This window comes from Dermacentor silvarum, chromosome 4 (assembly GCF_013339745.2).
Source record: "Dermacentor silvarum isolate Dsil-2018 chromosome 4, BIME_Dsil_1.4, whole genome shotgun sequence".
Classification (NCBI taxonomy): domain Eukaryota; kingdom Metazoa; phylum Arthropoda; class Arachnida; order Ixodida; family Ixodidae; genus Dermacentor; species Dermacentor silvarum.
In genome coordinates this window covers 29,321,823-29,345,913 of record NC_051157.2, presented here as the reverse complement: position 1 = coordinate 29,345,913, position 24,091 = coordinate 29,321,823, and the positions used below count along the sequence as shown (strand labels likewise).

The 24,091-nt window shown below is 48.3% G+C and overlaps 1 protein-coding gene across 1 annotated transcript in view; it reads right to left on the bottom strand.

The window, feature by feature from the left end:
- Positions 1-986: 986 nt before the first annotated feature.
- Positions 987-24,091, bottom strand: part of LOC119448453 (uncharacterized) — a 33,763-nt gene continuing 10,658 nt past the window's right edge. Inside the window, exons 8-14 of the mRNA XM_049665165.1 lie at positions 20,844-21,069; positions 18,594-18,780; positions 13,680-13,954; positions 11,173-12,744; positions 7,933-10,314; positions 5,662-5,826; positions 987-1,179 (exon numbers count right to left, since the gene is read on the bottom strand). Coding sequence (XP_049521122.1) covers positions 5,672-5,826; positions 7,933-10,314; positions 11,173-12,744; positions 13,680-13,954; positions 18,594-18,780; positions 20,844-21,069 — 4,797 coding nt within the window. The 3' untranslated portion in view covers positions 987-1,179; positions 5,662-5,671. The remainder of the gene's footprint in view (positions 1,180-5,661; positions 5,827-7,932; positions 10,315-11,172; positions 12,745-13,679; positions 13,955-18,593; positions 18,781-20,843; positions 21,070-24,091) is intronic.

The following is a 24,091-nucleotide window of genomic DNA, read 5'->3' as shown; positions in this document are numbered from 1 at the left end:
GAACCAGACAACACAAACTCAGTGACCATAATTACGCTATTTAACTTTTTAATCAATTACGTTACGGCACATATTTCAATATACGAATTGTAGCCGGCGAGTTCGCAAGGTATATCCACTTGGAACGAATTCTCAGGACTCCGCCAGTTTTTGGATGTTAACTTTCAAAGCTTCCCACGAAATGCATTCGTGTTCCAGTTACTTTTTGCTTCAATGCGTTTTCTTTTAAAAAGTAAGTAAACGAAGCCAGTGGCAAAGGCGAAAGGCAAAATAACAAAAAAGGAGGAATAAAGACTCGTGTCTCCCCGCTTCTCTACCACTATAGAATTACTGTACACTTAGAGATTCATTAGGGAACCTTAAGGTTCCCTAATGAATCACTCGCGGTAGAGTAACACTACCGCGAGCTTGGAGCGCCATGCACCTACACCAACAAATAAGACTGGTTCTAAAGGCATCACTGACTGCAGTGTTCTTCTTCCATAGAAAGAAAATTACTCGTGCGCATCTGCAAATATATTTACCAGCAGATACCGCATGAAACGGTGCAACACTTGCTGCGCATAATATCAAGCAAGTTATCTGGTCACTGCTCCGCATTGTGAGTGAAACTTCAACTCATTCTTTCCCACGACCACAGCCCTAAAAATGTGCACGTTTCTAGCAGCTCTTTGCAATCCGAAGGATCGGCGCATTGTGGCTGACATTTGCATACGTATACAGTTAACCTTTTTATCAACATCGTTTTCATCGATATTTATCCATTCATAGTCTGGTGTTACGGGTGAAACGCTTACGGATGTTACCGTGAGATATATTTCTTGTTCAAAATCCTCCATCATGTTTTTCACGTCGCTGGCGCTGCCAGCGACGAGTTACGACGCTGCCGGAGTTTCGCGTGGTGGGTATACTGCGGAAGCATGTCGCGGATGCAGTAGCGGAACGTGTAGTGAGGGCTTTCGGAACGTAATTTATAGGCTCATTTATTGAAGAAGGTTGCGTTGTTCACCGCAATACCGCAGCTCAATAGTTGCGCCCGCAGCAGCCCTTCTGGCGAGCGAACCTTCAGTGGCTCGGGCCTGGCCGTTGCGGCGCCCGCGATGCGACAGGCTTCCGGGCAAGCACGCGCAGTGGTCGCGCGCAGCACAGGCGTTGCCGGCGCAAGGACCGGCTCGGCTGCTGCAGAAAAGAAGCCCGTGAAAGCCACACATTGCGCCATGTACGAACGTGTATGACCACTAACGGTCAGATTACCCTGACAGACTGAGATTAGATAGATAGATAGATAGATAGATAGATAGATAGATAGATAGATAGATAGATAGATAGATAGATAGATAGATAGATAGATAGATAGATAGATAGATAGATAGATAGATAGATAGATAGATAGATAGATAGATAGATAGATAGATAGATAGATAGATAGATAGATAGATAGATAGATAGATAGATAGATAGATAGATAGATAGATAGATAGATAGATAGATAGATAGATAGATAGATAGATAGATAGATAGATAGATTAGTGGTGTAAGTCTTCCCAAAACAAAACATCTGTACGCAGGCGCGTAGCCAGGGGGGGGGGGGGGGGGCTGATGGGGCTTCAGCCCCCCCCCCCCCCCCCGAAATTTTTTCGTGCTCGCATGCACCGCCGACCAAAACTACCACCGACGCCGGCAATCATTCTGGATTTTGTCTACAATGTCCTTTTCACGCTCGAAAAGACATTTCGGCACGAACATTGCGAACTCGGGCTGGATTTCGTGACAACGCCCTTGCACCTGGAGTCACGTAACGCAAGGAGCCCCATCCGAGCACAAACTTTCAACGGCTTTTCGATAGCGAGCGCGCGCGTTGCGGCATCTCGCAGCGGCCGCGGAATATACGGAGCGCATGGATTTCAATTACGAAACTTTATGGGTATAAAGTTCTCATAAACTTTTGACGCGAAAGGTGCGCTGACATTTCCAAAGGGATGCTTTAAAGGATTTTCAATTCTAGAACTTTATGGAGTTAATGTTCTTATAAACTTGGGCAAACATGCGCGCACTGGAACGCTCGTGTCCATGCCGTTCCATAAATGGAAGCGCGCGCTCGCAATCTCCCACACACACGAAAATACTAAATATCACCGTGACTGTCAGCTAGCAGCTGATAATTTTCTCCAAACATTTTCAGGAAGCGTGCCCAATGTGATTGATCAGCTGGACCAGGTCAGGCAAAGTAAAATATGAGAAAACAGAAGAAAGTGACCGGCCTATTATTGAGGTTTTTTTTTTTTTTTTTTTTTTTTTTGCGGGCGACAAGGTCTGTCTTCCCGGGGCCACAGGGACAGGGGCCCTATGGATTTAAGCAATGCCCCTGCTGAAAATACAGGCACTTTCAGAGTGCTTCTTCGCATGCGAGCTGATTGTGGAGATACATATCTGAAGAACCATTTGGAAAGTTGCCCCAGTATTGCCTCGTATTTAAGCCCAGACCCACAAAACCAAATTATAGAAATTTGTGGTGACATTATCAAAGAAAGCTTAGATTCAAAATCAGGCTGCTTCTCCATACTTCCTGACGAAACGACGGACATCGCTGGAATCAAACAGCCTACTGTTCCTGCAAGGTACCTAAACAAGTATGCCAACGACATCAAGGGAGTGTTTTAGGTTTTATCACCGGAATAGATGCCCATCTCTCACTGCGACAGCAGGTTGTATGTAAATGTGTAAATACTGCTGGAGCTTCTAGTCACCCTTCCAGTGACCACTGCCAGCGCAGAGAGAATATTTTTTTTAACAAGAGTTTACTAAAAAACTACTTGCGCTCTACAATGTCTGTGGAACGCATGGTTAGGCTGGCGCTTCTATACACCCACAGAGACGTCGGCATCAACGTGACCGTTTAGCTCAACTTTCCCGCCGAGAGAAGTTTGTCCTTTAGATAGCGAAGCAGCAAAAATCAATGCAAGTAAAAAGCACTGTTCCTTCAGGTCCATAAGTTCTTAATTAACTTTTAAAACCGCAGAAATTTTCGCCGTTTATTCTAGCAGTTAGCATCATGATCACAATTATCACGCGAATACAAAAATTATGAGGATACCAATAACCAATTTTGACCGACCTTGCTCATTGAAAGCCCGGCCCACGCGGCGTTCGCCAAAAACACTCGGATATTAGGTAGTTCAACTTACCGCATCATCTGTGGCCTTCGTTTGTCCTTTTCTTTCCTTTTCAGCTACCTGCTTTTATTTCTTTTTTGAAACGAAGGAATACCCTCCTTTAATTTTGGGTGCAGAATAATTTTGGCGTTGTGCACGCAGTTAAATTACACATTTTCGTACTGATTTATGCATTATTCCTCTATTATTCTACCCACATGGCACTGTCGCAACCGCTGCATGGCCCAAGTACATATCACGATTTCTGCGATCATAGTTATGTTTTTGCCAGGATCATCTGTCTTTTTGTGCTCAAAGTTTACTATCTGTGACTGAGCAACATGTTTATTTGTCGTATTTGACGCATTATATACACTGACGTTTGCTTAAATATGTAGATTTATTGGAGACTCATACGTATTTTTAAATATCTTTCTGCGAGGTTTTGTGTATACATTACAAGCAGTGAACTTTGTTTCCGGCGACTCTTTTTTTGCCCTTTAGCGAGTTGTATCTTCGCATTTGTATATTCCATTCTATCTTCGCATTTCTAATATATACTTTGCAGAACTCCCACTTTTTATTTGTACTCACTGCTGCGAGTATTATCTCGGTGTAATTACAATACACGACGAATTACAGCTGCTCCTGCGCAATCGATTGCAACGAGGGATAGCGTCATTGAGGTTTCTTCCTGGCCGTTGCACATGTATAAAAATGTAAACAAGGTTCTCGAATGACAAAGATTCATCAAAATATTTGTCCTCAACTTATTCATTTCATGGCCTTTACGTTTCTCATATAAGCTGCATGCACTGCTTGGCTGGTTTCGAACTGATATTGACCCTTTTCGCGGCGATCGCGTGGGCGCTGCCATATTTGATCACATGGTGACGCGTCCATTGCTTGCCTCAACTGCCTCCGTTGCCTCCTTGTTTACAATGGAAGTGTATGACGCCGGCGCGGCTTAGAAAACCTCTGTTTTCGGAGATATCGTAGACGGTGACTAGGTGGACGACACAAAGCTTTGATCACAGCTTGAGAGAACATGCAAAAGCTCTTTCGGAGCTGATTGAGCTATGTCCAAACGGCGCAGGCAGTTTATATAGTGCTTCTTCTAAAAGCGGGGCTAAATATGCATTCCAAACTTTGCGATTATGAATTCAGTCAGGATTAGTGTGTTTTGCTCTTTGTTTTTATTCGGCAAATATTTTGAAGCAGTGGCTTGTCAGTTTCTGACTCAGTGAAGTTCCTCGGTGCAGCCACTATCTGATTATTTTGTGCCTAATCGCTCGCGGGTGTGCTCAGTTCCGAATCCGATAGATTTGTTCTTGCTGCGCACAAGGCTTGAAACGTAGCTATTTTGTACATCGTAATACCTTGTAGCAAATATATATTACAGCTAGTAACTTGCTTACTCTTGTGGACCGTCACGAAACATTCAGCTTCGACCATTGGTGCGCCATAGGTGTAGCCCGTCATTTATTGTGTGTATACAGTGCGCATATATTCAAGTGTGCGTCCATTCACTTATTCTTGATACGTCGGCGATAGAGTGGGCGTAAGTTTTCCTGCCATTTGGACAGATGTGTATAGATAACGTGCGCGAAACTTACTATGACAGGAAGCGGCGCTACTCCCTTTGTCATTGTTTAACGAGTGGTACTCACTGTTGCCGACGTTCTGGGGAGGAAGCCCTTTCTTTAAAGTTTAGCGATACAAGGCTGGTGGATGAGCAAATTTCTGTATCCTCGAGGAAAGCCGTACATCACGAAGTGCCGGTAACACGTTCGGACAGTTGCAGCAGCGGTCCGCGAACTTCGCCACAGATTCATTCTATTCCTTAACATAACAGTCACTATTTTTGCAGCCAACTACTGCACGCGTCTTCAATCCACATTATTCAATCTAGCATAATTGGAGCACAGTGTGTTAGCGAAAACTCAGTTGCATTTCCTACAGCTGATCGCACAGAAGCAAGGTAGAATCGGTAATGGTTTCGTATTCGTGCGCGGTCGCTGAGGAGAGGTATGGCGCGCCGCCATGAGCGCCATCTCGTTTCTCTAAAACAAACTGCTCCGCGAACAGGGTCAATAGTTCTAAAGTTCATGAGATGTTTTCTTTACTTATTAATTAGACAAAAAAACACGGAAGCATTGATATCAGTTATTTCTGCCACAATTGTTGGGGCATACGAATATATTCTGTTATGAAAACATACATATTTTAATGGACAGTGCATAGCGTTCAATAATTCGTTTGCAGCATCTAATATACAATGAAATTGGCAATGCAGTTATTATTCGTGCATTTGATCCCTCGACAAATTCTATAAGGAGTAGGCCGCGCTGGAACCTGAGCCCCCCCCCCCGAACAAAATTTCTGGCTACGCCACTGTCTGTACGGGACGCCCTAGAGAAGAGGGGGAGGGGGGGGGGGGATGCACCAGATCTAAGTGCAAAGATGTAAAACAAGCACACAAAACCCCCGAGTGAGAGGCGTGACTCACTGCCAGCGCCTCAGGCGAGGTCGGTACGGCTGCGCGAGGCGTGCGACGAGGCCCACCAGTCCAGGTTCGCGGCGTCCGGCAGCAGGGACGTCTCGGACGCCGACTCTTCGAAGGAGAAGAACGACGAGCGGTCCTCCTCGCTGTCGACATCGGCGCCAGTTGGTCCTTGGGCCGCAATGAGAACCAAAAATGTTACACTGAGGTGTAAAATAATCACACTGCCGCTGTTGACTGGTTAAATTTTGCGAAAGAAAGCTCTACGGGAGAAAAGTTGAAGTGTATAGTTGCGCGATCAGCGACTTATTACGTAGAACTTTTCTCTTACGCCTTCTCTTCAGTGCGCTTAAAATCTTTCACGTTCCTTTTAACAACACGCAATGACGCATTTGTACTCATTCTATGAACAACCGTGAACTATCATCATCCTTTATGGACATAAAGCATTAGAGAGGTTTCTGGAATTTATTGTCGCGTTAGGTCACCTTGCACTTACGTTATTAAAAGCTGCACGTGCATCCTCAGAAATGCGAAATCAAATGCGTGCCGTCTTCAGATGTAAACCAATAGATGATCACTTGTCCGATTGTTAACTGCATTGGCAAATTAATTCGCAGGTGAGGTTGCAAAATCTGATTATAGTCTTCCCCCTTACTACCAGTATCAATAACCTAACTCAGTATCGGATTCACTGCACGTCCACTTACTGTTGCGAAAATCTACCAGCGCTTTTTACAGAGGAAACAGTTGGCGAATAATTGACAGCACGGTGCCTATGCATAGTAGGGTGACCAGTACCCCTTATTGTGATAGTACTTATAGTAACTATATGGACACTCAAAGCGAATTTCTGCCATCGCCGTCGCCGTGAGGTTCCGTATGACGTCAACGGCGATGAAATCGTCGCCGCACGCCGTATGGTGTATGTGCGAGTGAAAGTGCGCGAGGGACGCGCGTTTCACGAGGAGCGAACGCACGGCGGAGAGCAAACGCGCGTATTGCGCCGTGCTCCCTGAGGGGCTGCAGAATTAATAAGCGCCTCTTTCCTCCTTTACAATCACCATATATATATATATATATATATATATATATATATATATATATATATATAGAGAGAGAGAGAGAGAGAGAGAGAGCAAACGCGACTTCTTCCGTCGCGCGAGAGGCCGTGAGGGGGGGGGGGGGGGGACGGGAGGGAGGGAGGGGAGGCGACGTTTAGCTGCGGCACCAAATGCGCAATTATATAGAAACGTTGCGAGGCGAGAAGATGGTAAAGACTTCCGACGCTGCTCGACGAGTGTCCCGTTCTGATCTCGTCGAAAACCTCCAAGCCGCCCCCAGAGGCACCGGCCACAGTCACCAACGCCGCGCGCATTACGCGGGCATAACGCCGACGGCGTCGACAACAGTTCTGCGAGTTGCTGGTGCTGCTGCATGTCGAAGTTTATACAGCTGATAAAACTACTATCCTTACTCCGTATAGCTCTCTACTAGTTTGCTATCGCAACTGATGCTTCGCCTTTCGGGTGTAACTACGACTTTTTTTTTCTAGGCACATCTGGTCTTAAAGCTCGCCGAATTGCTCAATTTGATTAGCATGTTAATTCGGGGTACATAACTGCCTTCACGAGTCCCTTCGCAAGGCGTCGTTTCGATGCGGCTTTGTATTTCATTAGATCCGTAGCATCGGACACAACAGGAACACAAAAGCTATGCCCATCACAGATTGGCTCGAGGTATAGTTTTGCAATCCGAAATGGCGACCTATTTTCTTCGGCTTTGCTCGCGATTTACGAGAAATTCCGTCATCTCTCGAAACCTGCATTTAAATTCGATGCACACTGTTTATGTAATTTAAAGAAGCTGTTCTTGTTTCTGGATCAAAGGATGCTCTTGTTCTTTGTGCCAACAAACCCGTGCCGCATATTTGGGCTCGTTTTCGATACGACTTCTGCTCCTTCACTGCAATTCATCAGAGGTTGAATTCATATTGATCACTGGTCGGCCACTCTGGCTAATCTTATGTCCTTACGAGCCGCTATGGATCACGAACCGCGTTGCAAATACGGATACTGGGAAGTGAATTGCGAATACGCACGCTGTGCCCTTTTTCACAAAGCACTTCTTGTACGTGATATCTGCTCGTAAGAACAGGTAACGACCAATCATGATAGCGAAAACGGCGTTATCTATTGTGGTCAACCTATGACAAACATCTCTTACGACCGAAAAGCTTCGTGAATGCGACCCCTGGGTCAGAGGGATGCCGCTTACCGCCCTCTGAGTCGGGGACCACCACATCGGCCACACTGTCTTCCGGCCATGCGGCCGGAGCATCCTGCTGTGGCAGGGTGCCAGAGCTCGGTGTCCGGCTCGCTCTGCGTCGGCTACCGCTGCACCGGCTACCGCTGCGCCGGCTGCCGCTCCTAAGCCTCGGCCGACCATTCGGTGGAGCCACACCGCTCGTCCGTTCTTGCCCGCGGGCAGCGGCTGTCTCTGCGCGCCGCCTCGCCTGGACTTCATAGGAGCCGCTGTGCTCCTGCGTTCCCAGAGACGAGGCGAGGCTCACGGGTCCCGACGTCGTCGCAGCGTCTGCCGAGCTGCCGCCGATCGTGGAGTCATCGGCGCGACACGGAACCACCGGCTGCTCAGACGTCGGTCCGGTCGGCCTGCCCCGGGTCCCGAGAAAGCCCGGGAAATCTCGAGAACCGAGTACCGGGATACTCAGCGAGAGGGCCGGCGAGGAACCTGGCTGCAGGATGGAATTGTATATGGATTCGAAGCAGGGGCCCTCCAGTATCTTGGCCGAGAGCCGCCTGCTGCGCACGTTCTTAGAGCTTCCGGTGGTGTACGAAAGCGCACTAGCGCTCGGCTCCAAGACGACGCTGCAGCCGATGGAGCTCGGAGCCACGGTGTCCACACGGCTCGCCAGTGTCGAGGTCTCCGACATCAGCAGGCCCTCGGGTGAAGGCAGCTCGATGGTCTTCGCGAACGACTCCGGCGTGCCGACGACCGCCGAGAGCATCTTGACGGACGCCATCAGGTCGCGCTCGCACACCTCCCACTGGGGCCAGCTGGGCGTTAGCCTGCTCTCGGCGCCCAACTCGGACGTCAGGCTGGGAGCCAGGTGGTCCATGTTGTCCTCGACCACGACCACCTGGACCGGGCTCTTGGCGAGAGTGTCACCGCTAAACACGTCGCCGCCAGTCTTCAGCTCCGATGCCTTAGACGCCAGAGCGCCCGCGACTGCCTGCGGATCCTTCAGCTCGATTTCGCAAACTGCCTCTGCAATCGTGTCCATTTTACGCTGCTCGCCGCCGGGACCCCACGTGACGCGTTGTCTAGCGCCAAGCGGATCTGGCGACGACAGAGAGGACGGAGGCCTTGAACAGGTCCTCTGTGACGACCGCTGCGACACCCGACAAGGCAGCGATGACGGCGACGACGCACGCTGCTCCGACCAGGGCAGTAACGCCCCCTTGACCACACTTGCAGACGAGTCACGGGAGCGCGTCGGTGTAGCCGCTGCCGCCTCAAGCGTCGCTACCGTCTGGGCACCTACGGCGGCTTGACGCAACACGGGTGAAGGGCAGGTATGGCCAGCGTCATTGATGGAGGCGTGCGCTAGTTCGATCTGCTGGGTGATGTACTGCGTCTCGTCGAGCAACGCCGCTCCGCCGGTGATCGAGGCCGACCGAGGGCGTGGCGACGATTGCGACCGCTCGCGAATGTAGTGCTTGTTGCCCATCATAATGACCCGGATGATGTCGTCGCCCCAACGGCACTCCTTGGCGGCGAAGCGGCTCAAGCGTTGGCGTTCGCCCGTGTTCGGCCTCTTGGGCAAACGCGCGCTCCGGTTTTCCACGCTGTCCTGGCGCCTCGCCTGCTGCAGCATGCGGCAGCGGCGAGACGATCGCACGGACCTGTCTTCACCCGAAGGCGACTGCGATGGTAATGGTGTTGGTTTCCCCTGGTGTTGCTGCTTCTGCGGCTGCTCCCCGGCCTGGTACTGTTGCGGCGGGTGTTGCTGCGGTTCTAGCTGGCGATGGTGAAGCTCCTGAGGAGCGGGTGACTCCGTCTTTAGCGTAACCGGAAGGTTTGCGACCCCGGTCTGCGACTTCCCATCTCCCGTCTCTTGAAAAGGAGCGGCCAGCTCTGCGAGGGCGTGCAAGCACGTCAGATCTGTCGCCCGGTGCCCAACGCTGACGTTTGAGTCGGAGGACAGGAAAGACAGCGTCGTCGACGCTGACGGTAGCAGAGGCCCTTCGTCGGAGCGGCAGAACGGGTGGCTGATGACGGTGTTCCTAGAACTCACCGTTTGTGACGGCGTCACTGACAACTGTCTTGTAGATGCTGCCAGCTCGACCAGATCTCGCTCCGAGAGCATTTGGTTGGTTTGACCGCCAATTTGTTGAATCGTTAACCGAGTGGTGTTTTGACTAGCTACTACTTGCGTCAAGGGGAGGCGGGTCTCTACTTCAATTTCTTCCTTCCCTAGCTCGGCGTGTCCTTTATGTTCGACTCCTCTCTCATCTGCGGCCTCGGCACGAGCCTCGATGAATGCGTGATCAGTGACTTCTTCATCGTCTTCACTTGCACCGCTTCCAACGGATCCTTCGGCAACGCTGTCATTGTCCACGCAGACAGCGAGGTCATCTGTAAGAAACAAATAAACCAATTTGATACGAAAAGCTAGGCCGTAGCTTTCGGGGCCGACCATTGCTATGAACCTGAACATGTCGATACGCACCATAACTTCCTGACAACACCGTAGTATTTAATACGGTGCATATTACACTACGCACGCTGCTGAAAAACATTCAATCTGTTTAGACAGGTCAGGTTCTTTTTTTCTTCAAACCTCTATTTGCGTTAATTTCGTGGTAATAGTAATAATTTCGTGAGAAATGAAGACCATAGTCATATTTCTGAATTTTGCGCCGAAACCTCTGCGCCGGTACGTTAATGTGACATCACGAATTTTGTCAAAGCTTCTCGAAGCCTGCTAGGTTCAGTCTTTCTATTTCTTAGAACACAATGCAGTAAATTTTACCAATAACGTATTGCCTGGGTCTGAGCAAACGCCGACAAAATCTGTGACGTCACGGTGCGCTAGTGCAGGAACTTCAAAGCGGCGTTGCCACCCGTTCTTCATTAATTTTTTTATCACTCACCAAGCCTCTTCTCCCGTAAAAATGACTGTTTTGACAAAATTTCTAAAAGAGCACATCAATTATTTTTCGCTTAGTGCCCCTCTGAATTTTCAAAATTTCTTTTCATGATAACGTACTGAAGAAATACCGTAAATGAAAGGACTCCTTCAAAAGCGGCCGAGCTATTATCATTCCAGGTGACACTTGCAGCAGAACAAACTAAAGACGATATTTAAGAACTTCAGCTTTAGAATAAGTCTGGCCATTGAGAAAGCCTAAGTAAGGAAGGCCTTCAAATTAAGCGACGCGTCCATCCGTTCGCACGTAAATCGCAACAGGTCCGTGCATCGACCTGGCTTACCTTGCCTGAACTTTGCTTCGTTTACAAACTCTTCATAATCTTCCTCGATTTCTGCAAGCACGTCAGCGAAGGGCTTTTCCTGAAAATTGACTTTCTTCTTGCGCTCATTCCCTTTGACTTTCTTGTCCTTTGATGCAGGAACCACGCGCGTATCATCTTCGTAGGGCACAATCATTCTGGATGCAACATCTACAGACTGCTTAAAGGTGGCGCGAAGGCCTCCCATGGAGGTTTCGCTCGATTCCACGTCCATGCTTCCGAGTACGGCCTCCGGAGTCACGAGACTCCAGTTGGCGTCCATTCTCGGGCCCCTGAACGTTTGCTCCAGGCTTACACCAGCTGCAGCGTTGGCGGCCTCCAGTTCCTGCCTCAGCGAGAGGACCTGCGGTGGTGGAGTGTTCGGGGGGAGATAGCCGTCTATCCTGCTCTCAATAGACGGAGTCTCATCGGTCATACTGAAGCTGTCGCCCCACGCACAAACCTTGAACGGCTTGTTGCCCACGGTGGTGATCAGCTGACTCGAACTCTGTGGTCTGGCAGCAAGGTTCGGACCAGCTCGCTGTCCGTCTTGCCTGACCGTGTGTGGATGCAGGAAGCCCTTGATGGTTCGAACTTTGGCCCCCTCGTCAATCGTCGTCGTCGTGAAGTTGGGTGAGCCAGCCGGGGTTCGGTCCGCGAGTGCGATTTGCCTCCGAAAGTCGTCGATGCACGTTCTGCTCGCAGCTCTTCGACTCTCCCGTGCCTCGACTATACCCTGAACTGTTGGGCAGAGCATGTCGGACTCCTCCACGGTCGTCGTGTAAAACCGCGGAGACATTGGCGGCGACGTGTTTTTGATGGTCTCCAGTTCCTTGAGAAAAAACGGGCTCTGCTTTACGACTCCTTTCGGAGGGACATCTGTCTTTGACTTGGAAGAAAGAGGCGCGGTGATGTCGGGTACCGTCAAGCCGGGTCCAGAAAACCGGGACGACGTTTTTTCTGCGACCTCGTTGCAGGAAACGTCTTTCGCTGATGCCCTCGAGGCCATCCTCTCAGCGTAACGCTTGACGAGTTCCTGGAGAACGTCTGTAAAAACCGGGTTTCTCGTCGTCGGCTCTTTACAAATGTTGTCGGTAGCTCCTGTTTTACGTAAAATTGGCTCCTTAACATTAACATTGCCAGTGTCTGTCTTCGAATCTTCTGCAGGCTTCACGGTTTTCATCACCTTTGAAACGTCCGCCACCTTCGGAGGGTGTTGGAATATTTTCTTTGCAGGCCCTGGCATAGGCGGTGGTTCCTGAGCAACGCTCACGTGGGTCTTGCTTGACGGCGAATCGGAAAAGATGCGCTTGAGGAAGCTCAGACGTTTTCCGGGGATCTTGTTTGGTCTTTCATGTTGCGTTTCCCTCGATGAAGACACACCGGGCTTCTGGGATTTTTCTACATTGACGTCTTTCACGGGACCTTGCCGAGATTCACACGGATGTTCCACGATTTCTTCAGCTCGCTGTTTGCTCACATTCGCTGGTTTTTGCTGCGACTTCGCCTCCTGGACCAACTTGTGCACAGGAGCGGCGGCTCTGAGCTCTGGAGCTGCAAATGTAGTAATACATGAACAGCCAACTCTATACCACCGTCAATACTGAGGCTATTTGGACGTTACGGCCCTACTGAGAAACCAAGCAATCTCGTTTTGCCCCGCGAATCAAAATGGAAAGACCCCTCACCTATTAATTTTAGGTGTTACGCCCTATATGGCGTTGTAATAAATTCCGGGCGGAAACTGGGGGAAACGCAGGCGGAACTGGCTGGCGCACTTCTAGGACCCCAAAACTAGGCATATTTTTAGTTGTATACGCACGTGTAACGTTAAAAATACCGCAGTACAAGTATATTTAAAGGCACTGAAAACTGACCCCAGTGGTACTGTTTTTGTGAGACAATGGGAATTGGTTAACTTGCTTACAGCACAACTACAACTGAAAAGCCCATTATCAAATACTATAGAATATGTAATTTTTCACATTAGCTCAAAAATCGGCAAAGGGGAGGGATATTGAACGAATACAAGCCTTCTTATCAGACAAGATCATGTCGGAAAATAATAAATATTTTCTTGCCAGGTTGACAGCCCTCTCTGTCTCTCTTACACCTTTCAGATGATGCTCAGATTTTAGCGTCACCAATCCATGGCTATTAGGAGTATTACGAAATTTCGATTCACGCACTTGTGTGCAAAAGGCATCATTTCTGCCGCGTGCCCCCTCTCATCCCCCCGTCATCTCTGGCAAGGTAAATATCTAGCAGCAGCTGCGACGTAGCGGCAGTTTGATACGATCATGTTATTGTCGCTGTTTTCACAGGGTCAACGTTCTAATCGAATGCTTACAATTTTTCGGTCGGCAGTATCGGATCAATAGACAGTTCTTTAACGAAAAACAGCCAGGTCAGCTGGCGTATATGTATTCACTTTCATTCTACCCTGCAGAAGAAGGGGACTATAAGCCTTTAATGGTTAGCAGCCTTACCTAGGCTGGGCTGCTCGGACATCTGCTGCGATTGGTCAATCATCTCCGGGCCGGTCTTATCGAGCTGCACGGCGGTGTCCGTGGTGCGCACGGCTTCGGTGGACATGGCGCGCTCCTGAACGCTGACCATCGGCACGGAGGAGGCTCTCATCTTGAAGCGAATCTCTCTCATGAACGAGTCCTCGGTGGTGGACTCTGCCTTGCTCACCTCCCGCGACTTGCCCGGTGGGGGACCCGACGGTTGCGAACCGGAATTTCGACGGTCACCGATAAACCTGCGAGATTAAAGAAAGTATAGCATACCTTTGTAGAATTGTCTGTAAGTATGTGTATGTGTATGTCTATAGAAGTATCCGAGTATAGTCATCATCATCAGCATATATTTTATGTCCACTGCAGGGACGAAGGCCTCTCCCTGCGATCTCCAAATAACCCTGTCTTTTTCGGAGTCATGAGGGAGGTATGGCCGAAGAGCACCAGGGAGGCCAATTCCTGTTCTGGTGAGGGAGTGATTTGATGAAGCTTAGTGGGCCTTCCTAGTTTGGTTGCACCTGAACTAGTATAGCCCCACTGGCTGTCGGCAATATATTTTTCTTGCCGGTGTCAGGCACCACTCCATGTCCGAGTATAGTATATGACCCATAATATACTCAGCGATTGATTGATTGATTGATTGATTGATTGATTGATTGATTGATTGATTGATTGATTGATTGATTGATTGATTGATTGATTGATATAATTTTCTTGCCGGTTTAAGCCCAGTTTTAGCGCCCAGCTCTTTATTCACGTGACTCTGCCTCGGGTTCTGGTGTCCATATTTGACCAGAGTCTGTCTGACATTTCCCAAGACTGCCTCGCAGGCCTGCACTGAGGCACTTGTGCATTTGTCCCGAACTCCTTCCCAGCGGCTGCTATTTCTGACCAGTTTCGTTCGATCCCGTTTCGTGCTAAGGCGGCGCGCGTGAACATGGTACGCTTCGATCCGGCGCTCCCGCTGTCACAACGAATCTATAAGGTGTCCAGAACACCTGTCGGCTGCTGCCTTAAGAGCTGCGGCTAGTACGTCAGCCAGTAATATGACCTCAAAGTACTCTTGTCGACGGATCAATTTTGTTGTGACTATGCCCTACACCATCTGCATAATTTTACGGTAATACTGAACTCGAACGAAAGCAACGAGGCATTTCCTGATGCTGGGAACTGAACAACAGACTGATCAGATGACGCGCTGGCGCTGATGAAGGTACATGTTGGGTAAAGACACTCACATTCGCATGATTACGCTCCTCACTAGCTACTAATGCCAACTGCAGCTTGCGCTACAGTGACTCATTATTGTGAAATGGCGTGTAGACGAGGCAATGCCCAATCATTGTCCGCTATGGCGTCAAGCTTGGAGGCCTCTATATTTCAGTTTCGAACATCACAGCTGGTCATTCAAAAAAAAAAGTGCGACAAACGAAACAAGAAAGAGCAAGCAGGAGTAGAAAGTGAATTATGCTGTCTGCTTTCTTGTTCCTTTTCTCGCACTGTTTTTTGCCGCGATGAAACTGTACCAACAAGCTCAAATTTAGACGTTTCTGCAGTGTATAACACTGCTCTGAATGGTACAATGGTGAACTTGATGTAGTGTGTGCCATGGGCGCTCTTATCTGGCAATCATGCGAAATCCATCTGTGACCCCCGATACAATTTCGAACGTGTTTTCTGACGATAAACGATTGATAAGTTTGATATTTAGTGACGTATTAGACAGCTCGTTGATGCAAGAGAAGTGACAAGACTTCGCGCAGAGGTGAGACCAAATTTTAAAAAAAAACTGTTCGTTTGTAAGAAGCGTTACAATGACCGGCCTCCTTCGCTAATACTGTACTATGTTCGCCGTATTCACTACCAGGCGCCTGAATTTGCCAGCTTAGTGTGTGAGCTGTTTTACATATGCATGTCATACTACATGCAGCATTCTTTTTATGTACACCGCCGCGTGCGCTGCATGGCTGTGCAGAAAAGGGCAAGTTTGAGAGGGTTGACGCTGCTTCAACCTCCCCGTTAAACTCACCTCATTTCGTAGGTATTTGTAAGAAGCGAACGCACACAAAAGCAATAAATAAAGAGGAAGTCATCATGGAGGTTACACTTGCAAGAGATCGAATTTCCCATAGCCGGTGGCAACGGCAAAAGGTCACCAGGGCCACCAACAGGGTGCTTCAGGAGTTTTCTCAAACCCGACTACGCAAGTAAAGTGGAAGCAGTTATGACGAAGCGAGCATGCTTTAGATCTTCAGACTAATCGCGAAACTCGAGCTCACTGCACTCGAGGCTAAAAGCCGCACCTAAGCGACATCTCGCGTTTCGAAACTTTCCACGGCACGACGTGCTCAGGTAGCGGCGTTTCGAATGTGTCGACGCGTTTCGCCCGATAAGCTGCGAGAATCCTCGCAGCATTTCGTCGCAGCGTTTCACTCCCAAGAAGAGCGCGTATAAAAGCCGAGACGCGCGGGCACGATGAAACTAAGTGCACTCGACTACGAGAACGCGATGACGCATCCACATCTCTCAGACTGTGCAAAACGAATGCTAAAAACGGCAGGTGCCATCGTAAATCATCTTCAAAGATAGCAACGCACTTTCAAAGCTGGTAACTTTCTTAAGCTCTCCCGCGCGTTTTCGTGGTGCTCGGACTTTCACCGCCGATACAAAGGCCCCGACGCAAAGGGCGCGTACCCGCCGTGGTTGCTTAGTGGCTATGGTGTTGGGCTACTAAAGCACGAGGTCTCGGGATCAAATCCAGGGCACGGCGGCCGCATATGGATGGGGGCGAAATGCGAAAACACCCGTGTACTTCGATTTAGGTGCACATTATTCTATATATATGTGTGACGCGAGCAGGAGGTTGCGGACGGAGACAAACATGGTCGCCCGAAAACTACCTTTTTATTGCGATAGCAATTATATGGACACTCCAAAGCAGATTTCTGCCGTCGGCGTCGCCGTCGCCGTGAGGTTCCGTATGACGTCAACGGCGGTGAAATCGTCGCCGCGCTCCGGACGCTGTATGTGCGAGTGAAAGGGCGCGAGGGACGCGCGCTTTCACGGGGAGCGAACGCACGTCGGAGAGCAAACGCGCGTTCTGCGCCGATGATGATGATGATAAGTGGTTCTTGAGGGAAAGGGAAAGGTTGGCGCTATCTTCTGCAGCCCTTGAGGAAGCACGGCTCAGCGCCAACGGGGAGGGGTAAGTGGGAGCGAAAGAAGGGATAGAGTGGAGTCGCCATGGCTGGGCGAAGCAAAACCGGCAGGCATAGGCGGCACGTATCAGGCCGAGATGCTCCCTGAAGGGCTGCAGAATTAAGCGTCTCTTTCCTCCTTTCCATACATAGAGAGCAAACGCAAATTTTTCCGTCGCGCGAAAGGCTGTGGAAGACGGGAGGGAGGGAGGGGAGGCGACGTTTAGCTGCGGCACCAAATACGTATTTATACAAATACGCCGCGCGCGTTCGGTGCGAACGCGGGCAAAACGCCGACGGCGTCGACAACAGTTCTGCGCGTTGCTGGTGCTGCTGCATGTCCAAGTTTATACAGCTGATAAAACTACTATCCTTACTCTGTATAGCTCTCTACTAATTTGCCATCGCAATTGGTGCTTCGCCTTTCGGGTGAAACTGCGACAATTTTTTTTTCGTCGTCCTCCTTCCCCACTATTGCACCGCACCGTCCTTGTGCGGTACGTCACACACACACACATATATATATATATATATATATATATATATATATAGCGACGAGCGACGACTTGCTCCTCCTTCTTAGGGGAGCAAATAATTGTAATATTGTCATGTGACGTTTGACTGCGACCATTTTCATTGTTGTCATCAGGGCTATGGGGCCACTTTTTCCTGCTTTACACGTGGGGCCATTTCTACCGGGGGCCTTTCATACGGAGCCATTTTTACCGGGGCATTTTTTCTGGAGCCCACTGGTATGCATTTCTATACAGTATATCAGATTAGTCAGCCTGTATAAGCAATAGAACATTTACGGAGATTGCGATATGCAGCAGGAGCGCGTACACGCAGAGCGCAGCTGCTCATGCACACCGCACCAAGATGACGCAGGTCGCGATAACGAGTCGGATATCTCAATAAGCTAAACGCTAATAACAGAGGCGTTAGTGAAAGCCGCTGTGCGCTCCCTTCTCCTCCTCCTGTCTCTTCTTGATATTTAGCCTATTTAACTCTCCACTGCAAGGCCCAAGCCTCTTCCAGTCATCTCAAGTTTGCCGCTGTCCTACACGTCGACCGACTCCGTCACATGCCTGCACATTTGTTAATCTCATCCCTCCATCCAATCATATGATGTGCCCAGAGGTACGCATAATTACCTAGATGAAAAACTAGCGCTGTCGTGTTGTTGTATGCGTGAGAATGCCGGTCAGTGGCGGCTTCGAATTGGAACCTTTCTCGAAGAGCCAAGACACCATGAAGCCACATTTGACTAGCAGGGTTCCGCCTGCCACAATGTTTTATTCTTTACTAAAGCAGCGTGTGCGTGTCATTTTTTTTCTTTGCTATTATGTGAAACATTTTTTTTAATTTTAAACCACAAGAAATCATGCTAAGTTGTGCAATCATGCCAAACGTGAGTAGTAGCGGTGGGCCGCTGTAAGGCTGGAAGGTGGTCATCGCTTAACGCACGCGAGTTTCAATCGTCTGTCTTTTTTTTTTTTTTTTTTACTTGCTTGTTGCATTGTAAGGAACTACGGCAGTATCGCCGACTGCGTTCATCTCTCCTTGATGTAATAACTCAAACCCTGGGGATGCGGTCACAGAGAAAAACAATATAACCACTGTACGCACGTAAATTCCATAACCGGTAAGAGAACAAGACACGATGGCAAACCGGAAGGCGCACCTTGGAGGCGGACGTGCGGCCTTCGTGACGTCGTCACTGACGGTCGAGCTGTGCCTCTCGACGCTGACCTTGACTTCAGCCTCGTTGAGCATCCTGCACAGCGGGTCGTTACGTGGAAGCAGCAGCCGCGTCGGGGATTCCCGCCTTCCTGCCTCCTCCTGCGCCTTCCTCAGCCACGGAACCTCGGCTGCGTGCGCATTGCGAAAAGATCAATGTGGCCCCGCAAAGCTTGAAGCAGGGACATTCGAAATAATGGCCTTCTATGTTCGACTGGCTGGGGACGCAATGCGGGACGGAAACACAGAAGCATTAAAGTATACTACGAACTCGGTGAAACGTGGCATCTGTGTTTCTGCGCGTAAAAGCGCTAACTGGATGAGTTGACAAATCCTAACGCAAAACTGAGTCAAACCAGAACGGTCGAAGAAAGACTGAACTAGCGCTGTTATACACTGATCTGGGTGCACTTAAATTTAATCAAAAACAAGAAAACATGCAAGACATTGGTTGCGTTATCGATAGGCACATTCTTCAAATATTTCTGATGCGATATGCTTCAGCGAGGAACTGAGCTTCGACTTCTGTGAGAATATTTTTTAGGGCAAAAGCCTTATATGTCTCATGGTGAGGTCTCCGTTTCGAGGTCGTTTCAAAACCGCGTCGTCGACACGAAATGGTCCTCTTAAGATAAGAGGCGATAATGCACACAAAACCGCGATTAAGGGTGGAAGAATGATTAAGCAAGTGAACTAAAGTGATAATGGGTATACAGAGAGGTGAATGAGGTGAATTAAGAGTGAATTGATGGTGAAGGGGTTTATTTGGGTAATAGGAGTCAAACGAAAGGTAATGATGAAATAGAGTGAGCTTAGATAATGAAGAGTAAATGAGAGTGAATTAAGAGTGAACGAAGGTGAATCAAGTGGGGATAGGGTGAATCAAGAGTATAATGAAAATTGCAAATTTTGAGTAATAGAGCGAACCAAGTGTGATGGAAGTAAAACCAAGATGATAGAGTGAATGAAGGTGAACCAAGCAGTAATAGGGTGAATCAAGTGTGAATTAAGAGTGAATCCAAGGGATATGAAGTGAGGGAGTGACTTGCAAAAAATATATGTGAAATTTGAGGGTCCAAGTGAGAGCGACTATTCAAAAAGAAGTGCTGAGTCACGGTTCGAGTTTGGTGAATCATAGGGTGACTTGTAAAAAGCATGATGACTTGACAAAATGACTAAATTGTGGCTTCAGAGTGATGTTGACTCAGCAAGAAAAAGTGCCGAGTCACGGTCCGAGTTTGGTGAAATAAGGATGACTTGCAAAAATGACTTTGCAAAATGTGTAAAAATGTGAATAAAGAAAAACAAAGAAAACGTCAAAAGTAATTTTACAAAGCGTAAAAAGTGGTCGTCGTGTCAGTGAGTTTTGCAGCGCTCGGGCTTTCGTCTTCAAGTCGTCTTAGTTGTAGCATAAGGGACCCCTAGTAATTTTTTTAAACAGCGGACTACAACCACACTCATTTTAATGTAATGCAAAAAACAAATAAAGCTGGCTTTCAGATTATGATATTCCGTGCTCCCTTGTACTAATGCGTTCCCTTTGACCACTTTAATGTTCTGCGCTGGTCATTGGAAAACTGAGCAAGACATGAACGGCGTAACTCTACGCCCAAAATTCGCCAAAGGAAACAAAGAAATCTTATAACGCCACATATTCCACCCTTTCCACGCTTCTCGCTTTAATAAGGAGACCTGCATTGCTTATGGCCGGGCTTTGTCAATTCTGAAACATCCCCAAAAAGGCGTCACTTCTGAGGACGTCCACGGTGCTTTCCATGCCAAGCAATCATCACACACCACAAGCAAACAAACAAGCATTTCCTTCAAGAGGAGCACGTCTCACTATACTCGATCGCGTTCGTAGACAGTATTGGCTGCTTCTGTACTAACGCAATATTTCGACGAAAATTATGAATTTGCAAAGTCACAAAGTCATTTGAAGCAGAAGGAAGTGTTTAAGTAAATCCATGCACTGTCCGCCATCGCTATGGCGGCTGGACGGTCATGATCGCAGCTTTCGTAGACACAACCGCCCGAGTTCCCTCTAACAGCCTTTATAGAAAACTATGGCCTCCTTCCTGCCCTTGCTATTTGCGGGTCACCCTACGGATTGCATAGAGTCCTTTCCCATTAAAAAGCATTGCTGCCACAGCTACTCAGAACGACACAAGCGGGATTAACTCTCGGACTCAACTGGACAGCTCCTGGGAGGCCGAGGTCGGGCTCTGGTGAATGATGTGCACGGCCACCTCCTCGTGCACGGGCAGGATTCTATGCACGTTGGTTGGCTTGGACGATGCCAGCCCTGCTAGGCGAGGCGAGGTATGGTACGACGAAGTGCCGGCCGACTCGGAGAAGATCGCCGACTCCTCCTTAATCACGTTGGTCCGGACGTCTGGCGAACGCGACCTCTGTGTTCGCTGGCGAATGGGAAACACGTTCGGTGAGGCTTGTGTTTTCTTGCATAATGTTTTATACTAAACTTGTTAGAAGGAACTACGGCGTTGCAATTGTTCGGCAACCGTGGGTATGACGGTTAGTACGTGGTTACTACGATGTGTTAAGAATGCCAACCAAGTGAAATAAGTCATGGCCATGCCTGTTGACAAATTGAGTCATTTATTTATTAACGCGATAGCGTTACGGGCCCCGTGTCGCAGAAAATCCGGCGTTGGCGCCGGCGTCGGTGTCCGTGGCGGAAAAAATCATCCCCAACCACGCCGACCGCGCAGGCCCTCCGCGTGGCGCAAGGTGTTAGTGAAGGAGAAAATCATCCCGTACCACTCCGACCGCGCAGGCCCTCCACGTGGTGCAGGGTTTTGGTGAACAAAAATTGAATTTCTAACATTTAAATCCGTTATAAAAATGGTAAAGTACGACTTAACCACAACCTACAGACATGATGGTGTCCGATTGTAATTTGAATGTACGAGAAAATGCAATTCTGTTACGAGGAAACTCAAACACAAACCCCTTCTTCAGCATTTCTACCATACCAACACGACGCGCTCGGGTAATTTACTTATGAAAATGCTATCCATATGGCGCTCGCATTCTCGGCAGGTCAAATTGGGACTTCGCCTGCCTAATGCGTTTTGGACACGCGCGCGCGTCGGCGCCATAGCAAACAATTAATAAAATAAAAGGTGCGAGTGCCTTCACATTTTAATATAAGACGACTTATATTGCCCCTGGAAAGACGTCTTCCCAGCACTGCACTTCTGTTAAAAAGTGAAGCCGACGTTAAGGGGATCGGTGTAAGCTTGGTCTGTGTAAGCTGGCTTTCTCACGTTCTGTGTTGCGTTGAAGCCCACTGAAACAAAAATGCGATGCGAACGGGGCCCAATAACGCTATCGCGTTCCACTCAGGCGAAGCTTAAGCATCCTCCAATTTATTTATTTATTTATTTATTTATTTATTTATTTATTTATTTATTTATTTATTTATTTATCCAATCAATCGATCAATCGACGCTGCACGGCGCGCATCTCACATCGTGTTACAAGTGGCACGATACGATGTAACTGCTGCCTGGCGTGCCACCTGGTGCAGTATTATGCAACTGCAGTGCAAAGTGTACACGTATCAACGCTACGCGGCGGGCATCTGGCACCGCGTGACTCCGCGAGCGCTGGGGCGCCTTTACAGTGCATAGGGCCCGGGCTTGATCCCGGCGGGAACCGGGTATCGTTTTTCTCATTCCTGGCGATAGCTGCGACGGACTGCGGCGGCGGCGCACAACATTGCCAACAGGAACGGCTATTGGAATGAGCTCATACCAGCTTACGCTGTGAAACAATAAACAAAACAAAAACCTAGGTAGCCAAAATGAATTCGGCGCCCTCCGAAGTATCCGAAGTAGATTTAGCAGATTGATTGATTGATTGATTGATTGATTGATTGACTGGTTGATTGATTGATTGATTGATTGTCGTCTTAACACATCGTAATAATTATGAACCAACAAGCCCTGCAACAAGTATAGTGATAAGTTAGCACGCAAATTTGTCTAATCTCGGTACTTGGGCAGGCTTCAAACTTTCTTGGGACGGTATTTATAACGCTTCATTCTTCTAAATTTCCCAGCACTGATAGTTTTTCTAAACACAGCAAAGTAATTAGTCTCTGCGTACATGCGTAATCATTGCTAACTGCAACGCTCATAACGCAATATGCTGTTGAAAATCAGAAATTTGCAAAACAATGAAGCCGTTTGAAGCCAGAAGGGACGACGTTCAGTCCAATACTTGTAGTAATCCTCATTCCAAAGTTGGTTAAACCGCCATTCTGGAAGCTTTCGTAGACACTAGCGCCACAACTCCCCCTAGAAATTTTTGTAGGAAGCTCTATGCTTTCTTGTTACGCACTCTTCAAGAACAGGGCCGCAATAATTCTGCGCTATTGCCCACAAGGCGGCAACCATATGCGGAACGCATTTCTGCCCTAATTTGGTCGATGACATCCCCTGGCGTAGTAAGTACGCCTAATAACGCATGATGGGAAACCCTCGTCGCCTAAACCACGCTCCAAGCAAGGAACGCAGTTCTACCGTAATTATACCGTTGGTTGTCAGTGCGACGTTAGATATACGCGGCCGACGTCGGGCGATATGTCCGAAGTAGATTGCGTCGGCTTGTCGCCTGTAGCTAGCAATTTGCTCCAGTTTCGTTCTCTGCGCGTGTTGTTCGTGTTATTCGTGCTACGGATTAATAATGTGGCGAGAAGGACCTTCCGCAGAAAACGGGAGTGAAATGATTCGCGCACAATACCCCGCTTGGAAATTAAATTAACTTTAAAGTGCAGACTTTCGAAAGAAATAATAATTGATATCGAAAGAGTGACAACGTCGTATCATTGTCCGTACAGTATTTCCGCACGCAGTTATGAATATCTTACTTCGCAACTACATCTGCCATATGTACACAGAGAAGAGAATTATACGAGAAGTATCAGGAGAATTGAGGACCTGTTTGGCAAATATACGAAATAAAGCAGAATCCCATAAGCCGGAATGCAATTTTACAGTCTCGACGTACGCCGGAACTGTGATGCCTGAAATTCGACCCCGCTTGACCAGCCATTGCTTAGGAGTGTTAGTGTGCCCGTATGCATAAGGTCTGCATAAATTTATGACGGCTGTAGGCTGTTTACGGCCGGGACAAGTTGAAAGTAGATCCACCGTTTAATATATATGTTAGTGCTAGGTCACAAAACTGGCACACAACAGCCGTTCAGAAAGTTTAAAGAAAGAGACCCACCACTAAAGCGACTGTGTATACAGTCCAACGAGCAACATGCTAAGATCGCGGGCTCGTTATATTCTACTGCGTTTTAATGAATTATTAAATATCAATTACATGTTAGAGTTTAATACAGTGTATTTCTTTGTTGTTACGATGACTGCAGCTTTTCTAGTTCAGAAGTAGGGGTCCTCACATGCG